Source organism: Sciurus vulgaris (assembly GCF_902686455.1).
Source record: "Sciurus vulgaris genome assembly, chromosome: 12".
Classification (NCBI taxonomy): domain Eukaryota; kingdom Metazoa; phylum Chordata; class Mammalia; order Rodentia; family Sciuridae; genus Sciurus; species Sciurus vulgaris.
The window spans coordinates 63,352,851-63,374,282 of record NC_136473.1 but is presented as its reverse complement, the minus strand read 5'-3'; the positions used below and the strand labels follow the sequence as shown (position 1 = coordinate 63,374,282).

Sequence of the window (21,432 nt, the reverse complement as noted above, 5' to 3'; positions counted from 1 at the left end):
CAGAGCAGAGTACATATTCAGAGAAAAACTGTTTCCTTTTAGACTCACATAGCTGACTCTGACTGACCTGTGACCAAATGTGTGGTCTTCTCAGAGGCTCTTCCCTGACTTTTCATTTTACAACTGCTCACCTGGTTCTCTTTCATCACATCATGAAGTTCTGAAGTTTTATGGGCCTCAGATCACTTATCACTATCTGAAATTATTTCACATTTGTTTTCTGTGGACCCCAACAAAGTCAAGATGCTGTTTGTCTTAGTATAACCATTTTGTGCACTGGCTGTCTCCACGACTTTCCAGGACGACCTTGTAAAGTTGCTTAAGCCTCTTCTACCCTAGTTTCCTTATTGCAAAACGGAGCTAACAATAGTGCCAACTATTAGATACTGCAAGAATTAAATGAGCCACTACATGGTAATTATTCACAGAAATTGTTGAGCATCTGATTTGTATAGTAAGTGCTCATTAAATATTTTTAGATTAAATGAACACTAGAATAAGATGGAAAGAACCATTAATTATGTGCTATTCAGCATTGGGCTAGGGATATGAGAGATTTTTAATACTCCTGAAGGAAAAACTCTAATAGGAAAAAGAAGAGAAGATAAAGAAACATTAGAGGAAATTTCACAAAAGGACGGGTGAAAGAAATGTTTTCAGAATACCCTGAAGATTGACCTGAATGACATCATGTAGCCGTGACTCATGCAAGCAGGTGCAGGAAGCCAGGTGAATCCACACAAGGACTTAGAAATCCTGACTTTTCCCAGGCTGGGAAGGAGGGCTGATGAGAGTCATGGAGAAGAGGCAAACTGCAGGAGTTCCAGACCTTCAATGAGACAAATGGGCACCCTGGAGAGGCTGAGATTCAACACCAATCACATGTGGTGGCCTCTAACCCTCTCTCTCCTCTCCTTGCCTCCCCCTTAGGCCATTCAATATGAATGCTGATGGGCAATGATGGAAGGGAAACATCATGAGACAGACAAGATGACACATGACTTGTCTGATGTCCACTGAACAGGGGAGGGATGCTCAGTTCAACACACAATTAAGTACTTTCTGTAAGCTGGGGACACCAAGCTCAGTACTAGGCATGTGAAACTGATGAGGATATGAGTGGCTTCCCACTTAAACATGGTCAGCAGTGACAAGATTCAGCCAGTCCTGCCAACGCTGCTTCTCCTGCCTCCTTTTGAAGGGAAACAATACAGGATCTTTTATCAGGAATTCCGGGTTCCTCTTATCCCTCTTATCAACTGTGTACTTTTGAGCAGTTAAGTTACCTAAGCTTGTGGTCATTTTAAATCACATGATCATATCACATGAGTGCTTCTTCAAATAGAGGACTTTCCTCTTTGGAATAAAGAGATTTCAGCCCTAGTTCCCTTGCAGGGCTGTAGCACTTTCTGGTGCTCTTGAAAGGTGAAAAGGAGCCTGGAAGCCTCGCCTGGAAGGAATGGCTGACATGCTGAATGTGCTCTACCCCTCCTGGGAAATGACACTTCCATTGTCACTGAGAGTGGCAGGGAGAGCCACCTGACAGTTATCTGGCTGAACTATCCCCACCCTTAAAACTGAACCCCTCTGATGAGCAAGGCTGGCCAGGTGGCGGTGTGCACAGAGCCCAAGACCAGCTTGAGTGAGAAAGAAATCAAGCCAGCATGGGTGTTCAGCCTAAAAAAAGCCTTTTTTTTTTTTTTTTTTTTTTTTGCTTCATTCTGGTTTTCATGGATGCAGGAAACTTCCCTACCAATAACTAGAGTTTTTGTCTGTCTTCTTAGAAATCTGCCTTCCAGGGTGCCCCCATAAGGTACTCATAGGAGCCAACTTTTCAGAACCTGGTGACCTAAGAGAGCTTTGCAGGACGAAGGCTGGGCCTGTGCGGGAATAGAAAAATGACAGTTAGCAGGACCACAGATGAGAGACAGTGTCTATTTTAAGCAAAGAAGGAGAAACTAAACAAAGGAAAAAAAAAAAAAAAAAAGAGGGGGTTCATGGCTAAAATTTCCAAACAAAAGTAAATAATGAAAAGGCAACATTTGATTTGAATGCCTTGTTTATAAGGTATAATCGAACATACCACAGAATGTTTCCTGACAATGTAAAAGATTGAACAACAAAGTCCAAAAACTTATTATTGTTACCCTATAGCAGTCTCCCTAAGGAACTCAATCCTAACATCAATATTTAAGAATCCCTGGTATCAAAGGGATGCCAACATGCATCTGTATCTACATCACCGCCACATCTGGGATGCCATCTGGGAGGTGGAATAGCTGAAGGGTTCTGGGCATGGAGATGCCATAGGTCTGCCAGCCTCCAGGCTGAGCCTAGTAGTCAAAAGGAGTTGATCAAAGATTGAGCCACTGTACAAGTCCAGCATGCAACTGACCACTGTCGCTAAGGACATTGGATTAGAGAGACAGGTAAGTTAGATCGCAGCACTTGGCTCCATCAACATACATCCAGTTGAAAGGCAGTCGATTCTTGCAGTGCTGACACTAGCTAACCTCAGAGCAGACAAGTTTAGGCCACAGTCCCCAACACCCCCCAGACACCAGCCACAAGCTCAGGGGTTCCCAGGCCACTCACAATTCTGACTAACTGCTTTATAAATTCTATGGTTGCCACAACCCCTGAGGTTCTAAAATTCACTAGAATGATTCACAGATTCAGGAAAGCACTATACTTATGATTGCAGTTCTATTATAATGGTTGCAAATCAGGAATAGCCAAATGAAGGCACACACAGGGAAAGGTCTAGAAGGGTCCTGAACATGGAACTTCTGTGGCCTGTCCTGTGAAATCAGGACACATCATCCTGCTGGCACATCAACGTGTTCAGCAGCTAGGAAGCTTAACTGAGCTTTGTGACCAGACTTGGTGTTAGGGTTTTATGACAGGTTAAATTGATTAATCAGTGACCTTGTAATTGAATTTAATCCTCAGTCCAGCTTCCTCTTCCAAAGAGGATGAACGAATGCAAAGCTCCAACACTCTGATCACATGGCTGGTATTTCTGATGACCAACTCTTATCCTGAGTCATCTCATTAACTCAGGTGTGATCTCAGGGGCCCTTCATGAGTAACGAGGACACTCCTATTCTTCTGGAAATTCCAAGGAATTAGAAGTTATCTCTACTAATCAAGGACAAGAGTGAAACAAATTTTATGTTATACAATTCCACAGTGATGAAGAGAATAGGCTCTAGAATCACACAGGTCGCCTGAATTTCTGCTGTGTGACTTTGGGTAATTTACCTCACCTCTCTCAGCCTGTTTTCTCATGTATAAAATGAGGGTCTAATTCTATTATCACTATATAAATATCAGCACTATTTGACAGAAATGCAATGCAAAGGTTTTCTTTCTAGTTGCTACACTCAAGAAAGTAAAAACAGGTAAAATTAAAATTTATAATATATTTAACTGAACATGTACAAAATATTACCATTGCAACATGTGATCAGTATTAAAACAATTACTAGTGACATATTTTACATTGTTTTTCTTTAACATATTCTTTGCAACCCAGTATGATTTTTACACATATAACACATCTCTGTTTGACTAGCCCTATTTAGAGTGGTCAATACTCACATGTGGCTCTTGGCGACAGCACACATAGAGATAATAATACAGTTGCTATTGCAATTAAATGAGTTACTACTGAGTACCATAACCATCCCCAAACTACAAATGTTAACTGAGTATGTGCTTGTGTATGTGCGTGTGCATGCACACACATGCAGAGGTAGACCAATGACAAAAATTTAAGACACTAGAAACCACACTGTCCTAGGAAGTCAGTCATCTCCCACAGACATCAAAGAGCACCTCTTTCCCTAGGAAAAGCAGCCCGTGAACTTGGAGGAGAGAGGCTCTCTGATGGATCATCCACAGCAAGCTCTTCTGTTACCATATTCTCCTATCTCCCCAGCACACATTTTAATACCAGCAAAATCAAGTAGCCTTGGACAGTAGCTTTCCATGGGCAAAGATACTCCAAAGAGCAAGATGCAGCCAGAGGAGGAAGTCTCCAGGAACTCTGACCAGCTGGAGTGGGGAGGAGGAAAAGCTGCAGGGGAAGAGTCTCGGCTCACTGAGTAGGGAAGCAGTGTTCCCAGCCCTCTGAGGCCACTTCTCAGAGCCCCTATCCAGTCACCCCACTCGTCCCTGGAAAAAGCTCTGCATTGCAAATCCAGAATAATGTTGCTAGTAGGAGAGAAACATGAAGGTAATTATTTAGGTAGCTTTGTAGCATCTGATTCTTGGGCCGCAAAGCATTTTCTAATTAAAAAAAAAGATAAATATTAAATATTATATTAATATATTTAATGTGAATGCTCACACTGTTCCATATTCAGCTTCTCCTGATCTTTGTCAGAGAAAGCTGCCAGACAACATCACTCCTGCATTATTTGGTTTCTTTGATTCTCACTAGAATGGAGTGGGCCTTTCTTCAAGGTAGGAATGAAGAGATTCACCTAACAGGGGCAGATGAATGCATTCTTACATGATATGCAAAATTAATTAAAATAAATTCAATCCAATTCACGTACTTGATCAAGGAAGATGTGTTAATCATCCATCAGAGAATTATCTCTCACTTAAAGAGCATTTTACCTCAATGTGGCAAAAAAGAACTAATGAGGATTTCTTTCTCTTCTGCCTATGTTTGTATGTTGTCTTCTGCTTAAAGACTCAGGAGACCAGCAGTGCACTAAAACCCCAGGGCTTAAAAAGGAGGCCACAGGGGAAACAAACACATGCTCAACATCTCACAAAAAGTCTCTTAAGCCAGCCATGGTGGAGCACCATGACTTAGTTTGAGACAGGAGCATCGAAGTTCAAGGTCAGTCTCAACAATTTGGTAAAACCCTGTCTCAAAATAAAACTAAAAAGGGCTGGGGATGGAACTCAGTGGTAATACACTCCTGGGTTCAATCTCCAGCACAGGAAAAAAAAAAATATCCAACTCTTTCTGCTTTTATTGTTCCTTTAAAGTGTTTTATCAACACTGTAAAACTAGGAGTGACTCATATTTATGAAACAAGGAACTGTTTTGGCCCTGCCAGATCATTCACTTCCACAATAACTTCTGGGTTTTCATAGCACTGAGTGGCGCCTCTAAACCTCCTCACTCTGCCCACCAAAGGAGAAGTCCAAGATTCACAGCACATATCTCAGAGTTTGAGTAGCATACAAACACAGGATTTGTACAAAGATCTGAGATCAAGGATAAAGACTTTCTGTAAAACTAACGACTTTGATAGGCAGCTGGCTCTTGTGTTTTGGCGGGGAGGGGTCTGGGGGGGGGACAAGAATGAAAAATTGAAAGTAAATTAGGGGAGTAAAAAAAAGATAAACCCAGGTTGGCTGGCAGAGAGAGCATCCAATCCACTAAATGGGAGTAGGCTGGGGGAGAAGATTCTAAACAAAGGTTTCCCTCTAGAAGTTTCTATTAATGAAAAATGTGGAAACAACCTTAATTTCCATTAACTGGCAAATTAGTTAAGTAGCATGTGGTAATAAGACAGATTATAGCATTAAAGAAGAACATCTATGACGACAATACAGGAAGCAAAAGTGCATGCAATATAAAGTGAAATGAATTTCAGTTTCTATATGAGAAACTCTGTGAAACATGCACTTATATGGGTAAAGAATGAAGAGAATATGTAAAAACGAAACTAGGTCAGTCAGGAAAGGATTAGTATTTTTTTCCTTTTAAAATTTTCTTAATATTTCAACTATGAGCATACATGAAAGGTGCTTGCTAAGATTAAATTTTATAAGACTGTTTTACATATAAACAGTATGTAATTTTTCAGTTTGGCACCAATTCAGAAAAATTTTTTAAAAACTATGTAGTCCATCTATCCACCTCACTATAAACACCAAGGTTTTTTTTTTTTTTTCAAACCTTTAAACAAAATGATCTACTAACCATCAAAAAGTTTTTTCCTATAATGCACTAGGGGTAATGTCAAATCATTTTATGAAATTGTATCTCCCAAATGTCCCTTGGGTAAAAGTGAATTGTTATTAGTAGTATTTAATTTTATAATTATAGTAAATTTTTAATAAATGTTAGCTATTATGTGTCAGTCATTGCTTAAAGCACTTGTACATATATTATCTAATTTACTCTTCCATTCATCCCAAGGAAAACATCTTATTAGTCTCCCCATTTATAGACAAGATAACTGAGTCATGGAAAAGTTAATCATTTGTCCAAGGTCATCATTATGTAAGTGCCAAAGTCGGAATTCAAACTTAGAAATCTCCTTCAGAATCTTTGCTCTTAACCTCCAAACCACACTTCCTCTGCAGGAAAACACAAATTCTTAGTAGGAAGGTTGACTACAAATGTAGGGGCATCATGGGCTTATTTAATGAGAAGTCAATTAATAAGCTCATAAGAAAGTTCTACAAAGGAACTGTGAACTGGCTAAACATGTGGGCCCATGAGACTTGCTTACTGAATACCAACTCAGACACAAACCAAAGGACTGCATGCCTTAAAAAATAATTCTGAATTGAGAGCTAAGAAGCATGAATCCTGTGAAAATCTCTGTTACCAGCTACTTACAATCTTGAGTTAATGATCAGTTTACATATCTGTAAAATGGGTGAGGCAGCCTGAATGTTTAATAAGGTCTCCAGGAAAAACATTTTTTTTAAAAATTCAACATAGAGGAGTGAATGCCTGTCTTTAAGGGACTATATCAATATTGTTTTTGAAGATCTCTGAAGTTGTCCTGGAGTCTGTATGGTTCAGAAAATTCACCTTGTTTTATTAATGTGAGAATTTATCAATTAAGTTAATATCTTGAATTTATTAAAACCTTTCTTAAAATGGATTACTTTCATTTTTAAATAAGAATGCTCCTATCTGTAGATTTTCTTCCCCACTCACTAATTCCATCATCTTGATCATTCACACCCAGCCCTCTCACCCTTCCTCTGAGGACCTGGGATGTCTGGGGTGACGTGACTTTATAGTTGGCAGCTGAGAGGACAGACACATGTGTCCAGCCATGAATATGAATTCTCAAGAGAGAATTCTGAGGAAAAAAAAAAAAAAAAAAGCTGCTTCCAACACAGGACTCCACAGCATCTGGCCTGCTATTCTTCAAAAGTGTTCTTTATGCTTATTCCCAGGGTCTGTCACTGCCTCAAACCCAGGTCCCCCAAGTTGTGTTGGTGGCCTTAGACTGCAGAAAGGAAGAACAGGGTTGATAAAGGTGAGGAAGGGAGAAACAAAAACATTAATCATTTGATAGGATCTCTGTTCACTTATCCCAGAGAATTCACTTTCCCAAAGGCTAATGAAAACCTACCAGAGATTCTTCAAATACAATCTGTACTTTATCATCTACACTAATAGAAGAGAGAATGAATACAAAGCATAGTTGATCAAACAAATACCTTTGGGCATTAGAGTCTTTGGGATAGAGTGACATGGGCCCATTACATATTCCTTCTTACTCACTGTTCCTAACTTTGGACCTCTCTTTCTTCTGATTTATTTATTTCCCACTCTGGAAAATAAGTGAATATATTAATACATGCAGAGAAAGGAAACATCATCCTTCCATCCACAGGCTCCTAGAAGAATGTATTCTAAGGTTCGAGGCATTTAAAATGGACCAAGCAAAAGTACAAACATGCTGTGCCCAGGTTCAACCATGTACCTGGTGAATGATCTTGGACAAGTGCCTGCAAGACAGACCAGGTAAGGTCCTGATTCCCCCATCCAATGCAAGCTGCTTTCTAAAAATTGTTTCCATTAATGACCAGGTTCAGGAATTGCTGACTCCTCCCCCCAGGCAACCCCCACAGTGCAATATGCCTGAATTTGACCAGTATGTGACATTCCTGCAGTGACTGTAGTGATCACCTTCACCCTCTTGTGAGCCAGCTAAGAGGGATCAATGCACATGCACAGATCACCTGGTCAAGTGCAAACCCCAACATCAGGAGCAAAACCTGACAAGATGGAATAGAAATCCTGAGATCCTGTGAGACAGTTGAATGTGCCTGCTCAAACCTGCCCTTTTTGTGCTTTGATCCTCCTAACCTCTGGAACAGTCCTGGGCTCCTAACCAGCGCACTGTCTCCCTTGCGCCTGAGGATTAAAACCATTAAAGCCTCATTTGGATGATACTGCTTGCCTCTTTGTGATTTCTATCCCAACTTCCTTCAAGAACCCTTGGATGAGTTGGCAACACAGAGGTGGTAACATCAAAAAGATGGTTGCTTTTTTGTGATTTTTATCCTGAATTGAAGGATGGCAGGGGGTCCTCATGCTAATTGGTAATGCATGAATCTCTGAGTCTCAGACATTCATATACAACTGCTGTTATAAGAGATGATGCTCACAGCAGAGTCTGGAATATAAGAAACACTCCATAAATGTCAGAAATAATCACTGTAATTTTCAAAAGTTTCTTTGATTGATTTCTTACTCCTTTAAAATCTCTGCCATGATCAAAATTTAGAGTTTCCAAAGGCTAGGATATTACTTGGGGCGAAATGATCAGAAAGCCAGCTCAAAATGATCAGAAAGACAGAGTAACAGTGGGATTTTTACTTGAGGATATTCAAGAAAATGGGGGAAGGATGATGGCATTAGATTTAACCTACCTTACGAATTAAGCATAGCTAAAGCAACTACCAAGAATGAGAAATAGCTCAGTTAATAAATAGACATGTGGCCAGCCTGAAAAGAACATGAGCTTTGAAATCGTAAGTTTCTTTCTTTTTTTTTTTTTTTTTGTTTTTTGTTTTTTAATTTTGCTGTGTTGGGGATGGAACCCAGGACCTTTCTCATTTTAAGAAAGTGCTCCCTACTGTGATACACCCCCAGACTTTTTTTCCTGCTTTGCTTTTTCATGTTTTTCTTTTTTTTTCTGGCAGTGCTGGGGACTGAAACCAGGACCTGATGCAAACTAAGCATGTACTCTATCACTGAACTACACCAGAGTCCAAAAACCAGGCTTTAATTTTTGTTCTCTTACTTGCTAATGATATGAGACAAAATATTTAAAGTAGGGATATGAAACCTCTCCTAGAAATATGTCCCGAGAACTAACTAAAACACATATACATCAGCCCAATGCCCAGCACATAGAAAGCATGCAATAGGTGTTTTTCTTCCAAACTACCTGGGAAGTAATTTTCTAATTTCCAGATGATGGGTTGGTTAGATCCAGAGTAGTTTTAAGTGTTTAAGTGATGTTCTACAACATATTAAAATATTATTCATGAGAACCATAAGATCCGCCCTTTTAAACATGGTGCTTTCATAGGAATAGAAATATAAGACCCAAGAAAAGGTCCGATCCCTTCAGGAAAGGTCCTCTTAAAAGTTTGTGTTTTGTCTTAGCATTTTGAGAGGGAAGCAGAGACACTGTAATGACTGAGGACAATAACACAGTCTTGAACCTTGGAGCCCAGACTTCAAATCTGGGAGCTTGAAGATGAGTTACTATTAACTTGACTGGTACTCTGCCCCCTTGCTGTCCTTTTCTCCTGCCTCATATTCCTCTCATTCCAATTTGTATCTTCTTCTGTCTTGCCAGTAGCAATAGCTAGTAATAGGCAGTCCAACAGCAGTGAACTTTGGGGCCATGATAGAAGAGTGTGAGATTTGTCCTTCCACAGAATAAATGTATTGGTTTTTTGTTGATTTGGTTTGGTATTGGGAATTGAACCCAAGGGTACTTAACCACTGAGCCACATCCCTAGACCTCTTTTATATTTTATTCAGAGACAGGGTCTCACTGAGCTGCTTAGGGCCTCACTAAGTTGCTGAGGTTGGCTTTGAACTCATGATCTTCCTGCCTCAGCCTCCCAAACTACTGGGATTACAGGCATGCACCACCATGCCTGGCAAATGTAAGGTTTTGAAGAACTAGACAGTGCACAGTACTGATGGCCTCCTTACCTCAGAACACAAAATAAGATCAGCCGAGCTCACATTACAGCAGGAGAGGATAAGCTCCTCAAAGGCAGGAGAAGCCTGACACCACTCCCTTGGCCAGGCAGTTTCAGCAACTACCAGAAATGGGCAACAGAGGCAATCCACCTGCAGGGGTAGGACAAGAAGGCAACACTCTGTGGAAATATAAGGAAGAGCTGGGCTTTGTTTTGTTTTCCACAAAATTGGAGAGCAGGGTGGGTGGGAATGAGCTGGCCTCCGCCATAAATAAAGCATTAAGAAATGCTGATAATTTGATGAATCCACAAACCATTTTCATCCTAGAAATGATCTTTTACTCTGCCAGAAGTAGAGCATGGGGTAATAGTCTCTATCTTGTATGAAAGTCACAGGCCTGCACAGCTCATTTCCCTGTGCAAAAGCACAGGCTCCAGGTTCCGTCTCCTATAAGAAACATAAAATATGGGCCCTATTGGGGGAAAAGGATACAGAGTTCTCGACTTTTAAGTAATAATAGCTGACACAGAAAACCTGGGTAGGGAAAGGATGCTAAGATCTTGCTCTGGGCTTGGGATAAAAACATCTAAAAATGCAAATTCTTCATCATTAGGAAATTAGATCAACTTGATATAATTAATGTGTATTTTAAAATGTTTTACAATTAAAACTTAAAATATATACTTGTTATCTTCAATTTTTTCTGAATTAATAAGATTACATACAATGAATATAGAGTATATGGTATATAGAAACGGTCAATGAAAATTTGCCAAAGAGGGATCCTCATTGTTTAGGAGAAATAACAAAGGTTTAGAGTCACAGAGACTTATGTTTTCTTCCCAGTCCTGTCCCTTAGAGTGGCACTTGCAAATATACCCCCCCACCCCCACTGATCCAAGCAGGTCAAAACCTTATGTAAGAAATACTGTTTGCCATGCTTCTTTGCTTAAGCATGTCCTTTTCATAGACAGCATGCAGGGAAAATAAACACAGGCCTTGTTCTTATCAGCAACATGCCCAAAATTAGTGGAGTTCAAATGATAAAGTTCCACTCTACTGCACCAAGGAACCTGTCCACGCTCAGCTCCACAGGCAGAGAATGCAAGTGTATTTCCTTTTCTATTAAAAACCAACAAATCATTTCTTTTCAAACCAAAACATTGGAAAGAAATTTTGTTGGCCTATAATGTACTTAGAAAAGGCTAGGCTCTTCTGTGAAAGAGAAAAGGAGAAAAAGCACAGATAAGTACTTCCCAAGAGAACAACATTTCCGGAAGATAAACTGCTCCTAAACAAGACTTGTGGCAGAGGTGGAGGGAGAACACAAGTACACACAGGATCTTCAGGGAGGAAAGAAGCTGGGAGACTGGCCTTGTCCAAATGGGCTCTCATTCTAGCACTTAGGTTGCAAAGATGGTGGTGGATTCCCAGCTGCACGCTAGTGCCTAGCACAGAGAAGACATTAAGCGACAGTTAACCAACAAATGAATGAACCTCTTCTACCTACCAGGTTGTGCAGACATCGATTGGCCTACCTATCAAAAAGTCACTGGAAGCCTGAGATACTTGGGTGCTCTGTGACGTTTTTCAGCTCTTCCTTAAATCATTTAGTTCCTCAGAAGAAGGGATTAAATCAACATTAATATTTGGCCTATATTTTTAGGATCTAGGAATAATGTAGACCGTGAGCTGATAATTTCCAAAGTCCTTAGACTTAGGTATGTTTGCTGTCAACTGAAATTTCAAAAAAAAAAAAAAAAAGTTATTGGTGTTCAAAATTATTGATTAAATAGCTTATACTTTATGCTATACATTAGATATTATTATTATTAGATAATAATACACACAAAAACATTGCTCTATATACCAGGCAAGACCTACTTTAGCACTAAGGATCAAAGCTCTAAAATTAATCATGCATGTGACCTTGGACAAGTCATAAACCTCTCTAGGCTTAATTTCCATAGCTGCATAATGAGAATTCAGGACTAGATCAATGGTTCTCAAATTGTGCTGCATGTTAGAACCACTCCCGCCGCCCCAGGGAAGTTTTAAAAATCCTGATGTGCATACAGGCTGTGCTCCAGACCAATTTAACCAGAATCTCTGCAGGTGGGAATCTTAGGTTTTAAATTCCCTCTGAGTGATACCAATGAGCAGCCTGTGGTAACAGGTAATAGCTTCTAGATTAGAGACCTTCCAAAATCCCTTCCCATTCTAAAATCAGAGAATCTCCAATGCAAAAGAGAGATGATGATGTCTCTTGGGATTAGAATTTCTATCCTTAGTATGTAGTGTATCTTTTGATGCCAACTTGGATTAAATTGCCTAGCATTACAGTATTTCTCTGCCTACACTGCTCTCCAGCAGCATGGGGACACCATACTCTTGCTGCTGCTAACAGGGTCTGAGAAAGCAGGGTCTGCTACGAGGGTCCCCACCATGCAGCCCCTGAGGGTGTGTGCACAAGGTGGCTGTGGCAGGGAGATTTTCTGCTCCTGTGATTTTGTCAGACCTCCAGGTGGGTTTGCCTGAAGAAACAAGTAAAAAAGTGTACATATTCACCACCTTTCCCTCTCCTTGCTCTTATCAATTCGCGTTTTGAAAACAGAATTAGGCAGACTGCTCTGCCTACTTAGTTTTCTTCTCCATGCTGCTTTTTCTATAATCATTACCAACCACTGCCCAGAGTTTTTTGAACTTGGCTTCCACAAGCCAGGTGGTTAAGTTAACTGATACACACTGGTAAGGAAAAGGTGTCGATATTTAATATGCTCCCACAGTCCTGTGCTGAAAATAACTTGCTGTTTTCTTCCCTCTAATGTAGGAGATTCTTAAAGGGCAGGGGTAGTGGGTTCCAGAGGCTGACTTAACTGAAAACTATCTATGTGCCAGGTCCTATGATGTTGAAATTACCCTGATCTTCCAAAAGAGAAAACCTGGGCCTCAGAGAGGCCAACCTGAGTTGTTTATGTTGGTCAGTGGAAAAGGTTGGATTTGAAGTCAGGTGTAAGAGAGCTAAACTTCACTTTGCTGAGCACATAGTGAATCAAGGGCAGATGCCGTAAGGACAGGCAGGGGTGGGGGACGGCTCACTTCTATTCTTTGTATACACATTTGAATTAGGAAGCAGGAGGGTGTGTGCAAAGCTCAAAGAGAGCACAGGCAACTTCACAGCAGTTCAGGGAAAATGTTCAGGACTCACTGAGAGAAATGAGCCAGCCATTCCCTCCTCACTCCAGCTCCTCACAACACACACCCTGCCCCTCCTTCCCTCTACCCTTTTATAGTCAGACTACAATCCTTCTTCCAAAAATAAATCGGCCTAATGAGAAGCCAGAAAAAGCAAACCCTAAAAGTTTTATACTTTCATTATTCAGTTATGGGACATTAGTTGGACAGATTTATCATCACGTTTTTATAAATTCCCCTACAAATAAATAATTCTAGGATATGCCCAAATTACTCTGGCCTCTTGACCCAACATGTTTTTGCAATTACTTGGCACTCCAACTGTATGCTACTTAAATTAGGTAACAGTCACCAAGTTATTTTTAGGCCATAGCAACACACACAGACACAGACACTCACAAACACACATACACACTCTCCTATACCTAGCTTGTTATTTGTACTCCTTTGGAAGAAGAGCCGAAATTACCTTTATACTGGCACTATCATTTCTGTTCGATCAATAGCAATAACAACATTGAGCTACACTTACCATGCACAGAGGAACTATTCTGAATACTTTACATGCATTCATTTATTTAATTCTAGCACTGCAATAAACTAACACTGCAATTGCTATTATTAACTCTTCTTTTTGTAAATGAAGAAACTAAGGAATCAAGGGCTAAAACAACTTGCCCAAGGGCACATAAAGAGAAAACCAAAACTAGTTCACGTGTACTGGATCCAAATTCTGCCTTAATTTCTCCTTCTTTTGTTGCAAAGCTAATGCATTTAGCCTTCTTTGGTGATTAATCAGAGGCTCAGAATAATAACAATAAGTTTTTGAATGCAGATCTGTTTTTATTTCACATATCTCAAAAAATCCTCAGAACATCCCTGAGAGCCAATGGAGGGGAGGGTAGCTAGTGTCAAAGGAGAGATTTGTATTCATTCCCCAAAGCAAGACAGAGATAGGAAGAATATTTTCAGAGAGTCTCTGATTTCTAAGGCCAGTCATTCATACGGTTATCATCTAACTTTATAATGTCTAGAAATGCATATTTCAGAATCCTTTTTGTTAGGGCAAAATGTGCAATCTATATTGCTCATTTCTCAGGAGTTAAAGGTATGTTTCATAGTATAAAATCTAACTTTCTAGATTATAGTTCCTAAACTATTTCCCTTGCCTTCTCTTGTTCCCCTCAAAATGCCTCTGGTACAGAGCAGGCCTGTCAAAGATTATAGCCATCAGTCAGTCTTTGTTTCATGTTAGCACAAGAAAGTACAGGCATGGACTCTGTCAAGATGAGCACCTGACATTCAAGTACTTAGTAGTGAAAAATGTCCATACTATCCTATAAAATATTCCCACTTTATTCAATTTAAAATATTAAGTTTAAACATTAAACACATTGAAATACTTTCAAATACTGCCTATACTATAAAATATTTCAACAACAACAATGAAAAGAGAAAGCAAATAGGGAAAAAAGTAATAATAGCTTAAACAGATTGACAGGTACGGTGGTATACATTATACACTTTGCTAGTTTTCTAGATGTTTGAAAATATGTTCTGATAAAAAGGCATATATCATAATGAGGAAGTGGCAGTAGAATCCCTTCCTATATAGATAAAAGACAAATGATTTTTCTGAACCCAACTTTGTTGAAAAAAGAAAAAAAGATAGCCTTATAAATATTACAGAAAAAATGGTGGCTTTATTTTATGGAAGGTCAAGAATTGTCTAACCTTCTTATTCAATTTGGCTAGAAACCATGTTAGAATTGATTAAAAATTGACTTTAGGTAAAACAGACTAATTCTTTCAAAGACTTTGCAAATCCCTAAATATTTATTCATTAGGATCATTTTCATCAGGTTGAACAGAAGCACAGATCTGATGCCATTTATTCTTCCAAGGATGAGAATAAAACATGGATTCAGACATAGGTCACAACAGGGAGGTGACTGTAAATTAGAACAGTAACTTAATCCCAGGGGCTTCCATGCCTCTGATCAGTTTCTTCCCAACCTGACACAGCATTACTAAAATGGCAACCCAGCAGCCGCTCGACTTGACAGGCAGCACCAAAAATGGAGAGCGTGGCATTGAAACAGGGGGACATAAAACCTGGTCAGGGAGGGTAGCAACCAGTGTTTACAAACACAAACCAGAGACTCAGATGGGTCAGGCATAAATTACCCAAGATTGTACTGAAATCTCTGGAAATAAACTTAAAAGACCTCCAAAGAAGTTTCTCCCTTACATTCTAACTATCCCCACTGCCACATCCTCCCTGGAAAAATCACTCCTTCCAACATGGTACCACTACTACTCTTGCTGAGATACAATCTTAGATCACAAAGGAAGGAGATTCCTAAAATAAAGCTCAAAAGAGAAGCCTCACCAGGATGGTCTCTTGGCCCACTCAAGAACCTGGGGGAAGCTGCTGACCATTCCTTTTGGGAAAGGCCCACCCCATTCTTCACCTCAATGATATTAACCTCTGGTTTACCCAGATGAAAGGACAACAGGGACATTCTAATAAGGATCCATCCCTTCCCCTTCATTCCTATCTTGGGTCCCAATTTTAGGCCATTCCATCAAACGATACCAAATGAACAAAAATAATAATAAATGGAGTATATTATAGACCCATTTGCTCCTGAACTATGTATATTCAACCAAACTTCCAGGTATTTGAAGAAAAATCCACCCCAAATTTGCAAATAATCCAACCTCTACCACCAGAGCGTCTTCCAAGTACACCGCCGCGCTGTCTCACCAACCCGAAAATGAGGAGCCCTCGCTGCAGCCACCCAGGGCGCCTGGTGGTGAGGTCAGCAGCGTGTCCTGCCCCGCCCCACTGAGGCAACCTCCCTCTCCGACACTGAGCAACAAGCCCAGGCTGCCTGAATTCTCAGCTGCATTCACAAGAAAGGGGGAGAGGAACCCCATTTCATCAGTGACCCTCAGGAGATTCATTTCCCAGTAACTGACAAGTCACCCCTCTACTCAGCAAGACCCACTGAAAAATTCAGGGCAGGATCTACAACTCCTGATCATCCCCATGTTCAAGTTCAGGATCATCTTATTTGGAGTTGCTTGGTAGTTCTCCTCTGGTCATGCTGTCACAAAAACCATGCATTTTTTTTTTTTTTAATCAAGAAATGTCTATAGAAGAAAAGAGATCAGCAAGATTATTTGTCTTTGTTCCCCAAGACAAACTATCACAAATGAGAAATTTATAGATAGTATTTTCTCATCTGAAAAAGACAAGCCAGGATCATGGTGAGAGAACAGAAGCACAGAAGAAAGGTAAACCTACAGGTTAATACTAAAAGTGAACCAAACAAGAATACAAAAATAAAATACAGAGCAACACAGAGGAAGTCTGAACATATTTGTGACTCCAAGGAAGTCTACTGAAACTACCAAATAATTCGTGGAGCTTTGTGAAACTCTCTGCATACAATTCTATGATGTTCTTCTCCAGAGCCCATGAGCCTTAAGATGTGCCTTGGTGACAGCTGAGCCCAATGAGAGAAAACTTTGAGGATAGGAGTGTTAAGTGGGTGGGGGGCTTACTAGTAAAAGAATTCAGGACCATATTTCTAAGAACAATGCTTACCAAAAAGCTGAAGGCCCCTCGTGGAAGACAAGAAGAATGGTGACAGAGCTGTCCCACAAAGATAAAATAAGTAACTTGCTCACCTAAATCCCCTGTTGCAGTTTAAATATGCAAAGTGTTCAAAGGAACCCAGCAACACTTTTGATCAACACACTTCAGGAGAGAGGCTGGAGATGTGACCCAGAAACTGTGCACCTTGGCTCAAAACACAAGGAGAGAGAAGAAAAAGGATGACTATCTCTCACTACTATCACCAAGTAGAAGATGCCAAAGAAGAATGAGGTGCAGTGTCTGAGAGCAAAGAATTGCAACTGGGCTGGACACAAGATCAGAGCTCCTCTGATAGGTGAGATAATACTGTATGGAAGGGCCTCAGAGAAGAGTGGACAACTAATTCCTCCTCTTGGGGCTCAGCTTCACTAATCTCAGAGTTATTCTACATTCAGTGTACTGGGCAAGGTACCCCCTACTCCCTCTTAAAAGGAACCATGATGCCAATTGTTATCAGGTGAAGCCAAAAAGAACATTGAGTTGGAAAGTGTTTGATAAAAATCTCTGTCCCCTTGGAGCTCTGGCAGAGGAACGGAGGTAGGTATTCGATGAACTTACACTTCCATTTTATGAATAAATCTCTGCCCTTCTTGAAGGTCATTGTATAAGCCATATAAAAGTCAAGCTGATCAAAGATGAGAAAGAGGAAGAGCCTCCCACAAAAAGAGCTGGTACCTGTAGGTTTACTTGTAGTTCATCACAGTTGCTTCCTCTGTTCCATCAACATTGGTTAGGCCTGAGAGACAGCAACTTTCCAATTAGTTATGGACTGGAACAGAAAGCCACCAGACACAGGCATGACTTGAGACACCATCTGGTGGTATAAAGCCCCTTTTTAGAAGGATGACAAAACAGTCTCAGAGAGGTGAAGTGACTTGCACAATGCAAATCAGAAGCCGAATCAAGGGTAGCACCCAGATCTTCTGACTTCCAACTCAGTGCTGCTGGATTTTTCTCACTATACCAAAATAATAAAGAAAGGACATGGAAAAGAAGACGAGAAGAAAGTCTGTTTTGGTGTTTGGTAGCCAGGGTAAGGAGAAGGCTGCTACTTCTAGGAGAAAACCCAAAGTGAACCCAGCTAACCAGGACTGTGCCTTGGGACAGAATAGGGGCATTACCTTTCAACACCAGAGGTTCTTTGCCTTCTCTCTTCAGGGACTCGAGGACTATGTGAAGCGGCTGGGAGGGCATCACTCGGCTTGGTTCATTGGTATTCTCATCATAAACTATAATCTCTTTGGAAAAGATCCTCTTGAAAGAGTCCTTGCCTTCCCTACAGGAAATCAAGTCTAGAACAGTGATCTTGCCTTGCTGCAGTCTCCGCCGGCTGATTTTATCGGCACAGTTAATATGGACAGCTCCTTGGATGTGGCTCTTGTTGTACTCCATGAAAGGCCTGCAGTCAATGATGACAGGGCCCTGGCTCGGCAGGTGACTCTTGCTGCATTTGGTCATCTTCTTCGCCAGGTCATTGGGGTAGATTATTTTGATGCTGGCTAGCTGCTTGGGGGTCCCCGACACAGGGCTGCCCACCCCACCTGATGGACTTAAAGAGCCTGAATTCTCATTGTTGTTGACCATCTGGTTAGCAGGGCAGGTGGTAGAGGTTCCAATGGCGGTGGTGGCAGTGCCAGCAGCGATGGCTTGGGTTTGGGCCTGATTGTCCTTGTCGTAGGTTGCCACAGTGCAGCAGCTGGCACTGCTGCATCCACAATTCAGGGAGCGGGCAGAGCCGCTGGATGAGGGCATATACGTCAGATTCGCAGCCTTGAGGGACACAACTGTGGTGGCGATGACAGGACGGTGGCTATTACTGCCTGGGGTGGCAGAGCCAAGATAGCTAGAGTCTAAACAAAGGTTGAGATCCTGAGGTCGGACGGGCCTAGATAGTGCCACTACTACCCTGTCGTCTAAAGGAGACGGAGGCATGAGGAGGCTGAAAACTGGCAATTCAAGAAGAACTCAAGAGTCTGTAAAGAAGGGGAAGGGGGAAAGAAAGAATAAAGTCACATGACACAAAAAGCAGTCTCATCCAATCCCTAGGAAAGGTCTTTGCATATCTTTGAGCAAAGTTGTCCTAGATGCCCTTTTACTTGCTGCTATCAAAGCTCCAAACCCATTTAGATAAATTCAAAGAGGATGCAAACCTGAAGACCCCGGCTATTTGGTTGCTGGTTGTAAGGTTAAATTAGCCTTAGTGTTGGAAATGTTAATGAACAAACTTGCCTACATCAAAGTTCAGCCTTGGAGAAGGTAAAAGCACAAAGAATTAGAAAAGCTGAAGACAGAAAGAAAGGTTCTTAAGAAGCATCTATTCTGGGTCTCATCTCCTGGGCAGAAGAATACTGCAACTGAGAAAGACCCATCTGTTCACCCTTGCATGCTTTCCGTTTAATTCCTTCACCCACTGCAAAGGCAAAGAGATGACCAAGAGCATTGGCATGGCTCACAGAAATATACAGCATCTAAATATACATCAAGCGGATGTCAACTTTCTACAAATCAGAATGAAAGTATCCCCCCAAAGTGTATCTCTTTAACTAGGAGCTATTCTTACTTTTCATTCTATTGGATCCTTTGAAAAGTACAACATAGTCATATTAAAACCCCACATGTTTCCTGTTAGCCTCTTATTAATCAATCTGCATTTCCCCCTTTCACTACAAGCTGGTGTCTCAAACTAAGTCTCAAGTCAAGGAGTCAAGCCTGAAAACCTCACCCCTAACAGATCCATCATCATTGCTCCCCTGACCACGGTGGCCTCACTCCTGCTTCTAAGAAAAGGACCCCTTGGAGTCTCCTTCCCTCTTCATCTCCCCCATTGGCACAGACTTTGTATCCTAAAGCATCTCTCACTTGAAGCAGCTGATTCGTATAAGATTTCAATCCCATACTGATAGCCTCATCTTGAAGAGAGTATGGATTCTATAAAGAGGACTCCATTGCCCCCTTCAACAGAGACAGGCTAATTGGGAAGTGTTTCTCACTGGGTCTACTTCAGAGGGTGCCTGAAAAGGGACAGTTCTTTCCTCCCTTGAGGCACAGGGTCACTGTACAACACAGCACTGCTGGCTTCTCTCTTTCTAGTAGACACGCATACAGCAAAGAAACCAAATCCCAAACCACTCACCTAAAAGAACTTTAAGAGCTGTCTGGAAAAATGTCATCTATCATCCGTCTACACACACACAACCGTCACCATTCTCTGACACACAGCCAAAGTGTCACAGGCAGAATCCACACACCCACGTACAGGAGCAATACCCACCAAGCCGGCTGGCGGGCATATCCCCATAGACTACGGTTTCTCTCACCCACCTTTGGATGGGAGCAAAGGATCCAACCACCTCCACTCCCTTCACTCCCTCCTCCCTCGAGTAGTATTTTTTTTTTTTTTTTTTTTAAGAGCGAGTACTATTCCAGAAACTGTAACTGTTTCCCAGATGGACCAAGCGGCAAAAGTCTTTGCCATTGTGTTACCTGGTAGGGTACGTCCAGGATCAGCAGTCTATTTCTTTTAAGAAGGAGGCAAAAAACGTGTTCAAAGAGATACACGCGGGGACCCCCCACCTTCACCCAAGTGCGCGGTTCCCAGCACGCACTGAGTGTACAGAGAGATCTGCATCCCTGCAGCAGAGGGTCGGGCGTGTATAGTGCCCGTGAAACCATTCAGTCTGGCCCAGGAAATCTCCTGGAGAAATACTGAGCTATCCCCTCTCCCTTGTTAGTCCCCCTTCCACCACTGGGCAAGGGCTGGAGAGAAAATTAAGTGGTTAAAGAATGCTCCTTTCCCACTCCTAGGGACACTAATCATCCCCTTTCCTGGCCACACAGCTCACTAACGAGCTCAGGGCATTTAAAACTGCCGCAAAGCATTCCAACAAACCTCATTTTTGCTTCACCCCCAATCCAAGTAGACTGCAGAGAGTAAAACGCACAGGGCAACGGGAGCCAACAGCCGGAACCTTATAACCTTACCTGCTGTGGCCCCTCCGTCAGCATCGCATCTCTATCTCTGTCTCAATCTCTGTCTCTGTCTCTGTCTCTGTCTCTGTCTCTCTGTCTCTCTGTCTCTCTCTCTCTCTCTCTCTCTCTCTCACACACACACACACACACACACACACACACACACACAAACACGCGCGCGCGCACGCACACAAACACGCACCGCCTTACAATCCTCCACCTCTACTCCTGGGCTCCGAGTAGCAACTGCGGTGACTTCCACTTACTTCATAAATAAGTGTAGCCCTCCACCATCTGGCGCTCCGCTTCAGCTACGGACTGGCACATTCAGCCCTCATTCACTTGGCTTCATTGATCTCCAGCAGCAACATAGTTACTTTCTCTTTTGCTACACTGTAAATGTAAGGTTCTGAGGGGGCAGGCCGGCCTCCGAAAGACGGCGCATTGGGCCAATAAGAATCCGGAGAAAGACGACCGCTACCTCACACAGATCCGCAGCCAATGGGCGATCGAGGGGGAGGAGCTGAAGGCGTGGCCTCGTCCCTTTAAGGAGGGTTGATCCGACGCTGCTCTGGGTCCTGTGTGTTATAACACGGGCGGTGATGTCATTGGCAACCAATCAAAAACTTAAAAGAGCCAGTCGGGGCCCGCG

The 21,432-nt window shown here is 41.7% G+C and overlaps 1 protein-coding gene across 2 annotated transcripts in view; it reads right to left on the bottom strand.

Moving 5' to 3' along the window:
• The window catches only part of DUSP10 (dual specificity phosphatase 10), a 40,742-nt gene extending 19,536 nt beyond the window's left edge, over positions 1 to 21,206 (bottom strand). The window contains exons 1-2 of one of the 2 annotated variants that reach the window (XM_079106793.1): positions 21,047 to 21,206; positions 17,933 to 18,784 (exon numbers count right to left, since the gene is read on the bottom strand). In XM_079106793.1, coding sequence (XP_078962919.1) covers positions 17,933 to 18,743 — 811 coding nt within the window. In that variant the 5' untranslated portion in view covers positions 18,744 to 18,784; positions 21,047 to 21,206. Of the gene's footprint in view, positions 1 to 17,932; positions 18,785 to 20,792; positions 20,993 to 21,046 lie in introns of those variants that run through there. The other variant, XM_079106794.1, reaches the window with a different exon arrangement.
• Positions 21,207 to 21,432: the final 226 nt, after the last annotated feature.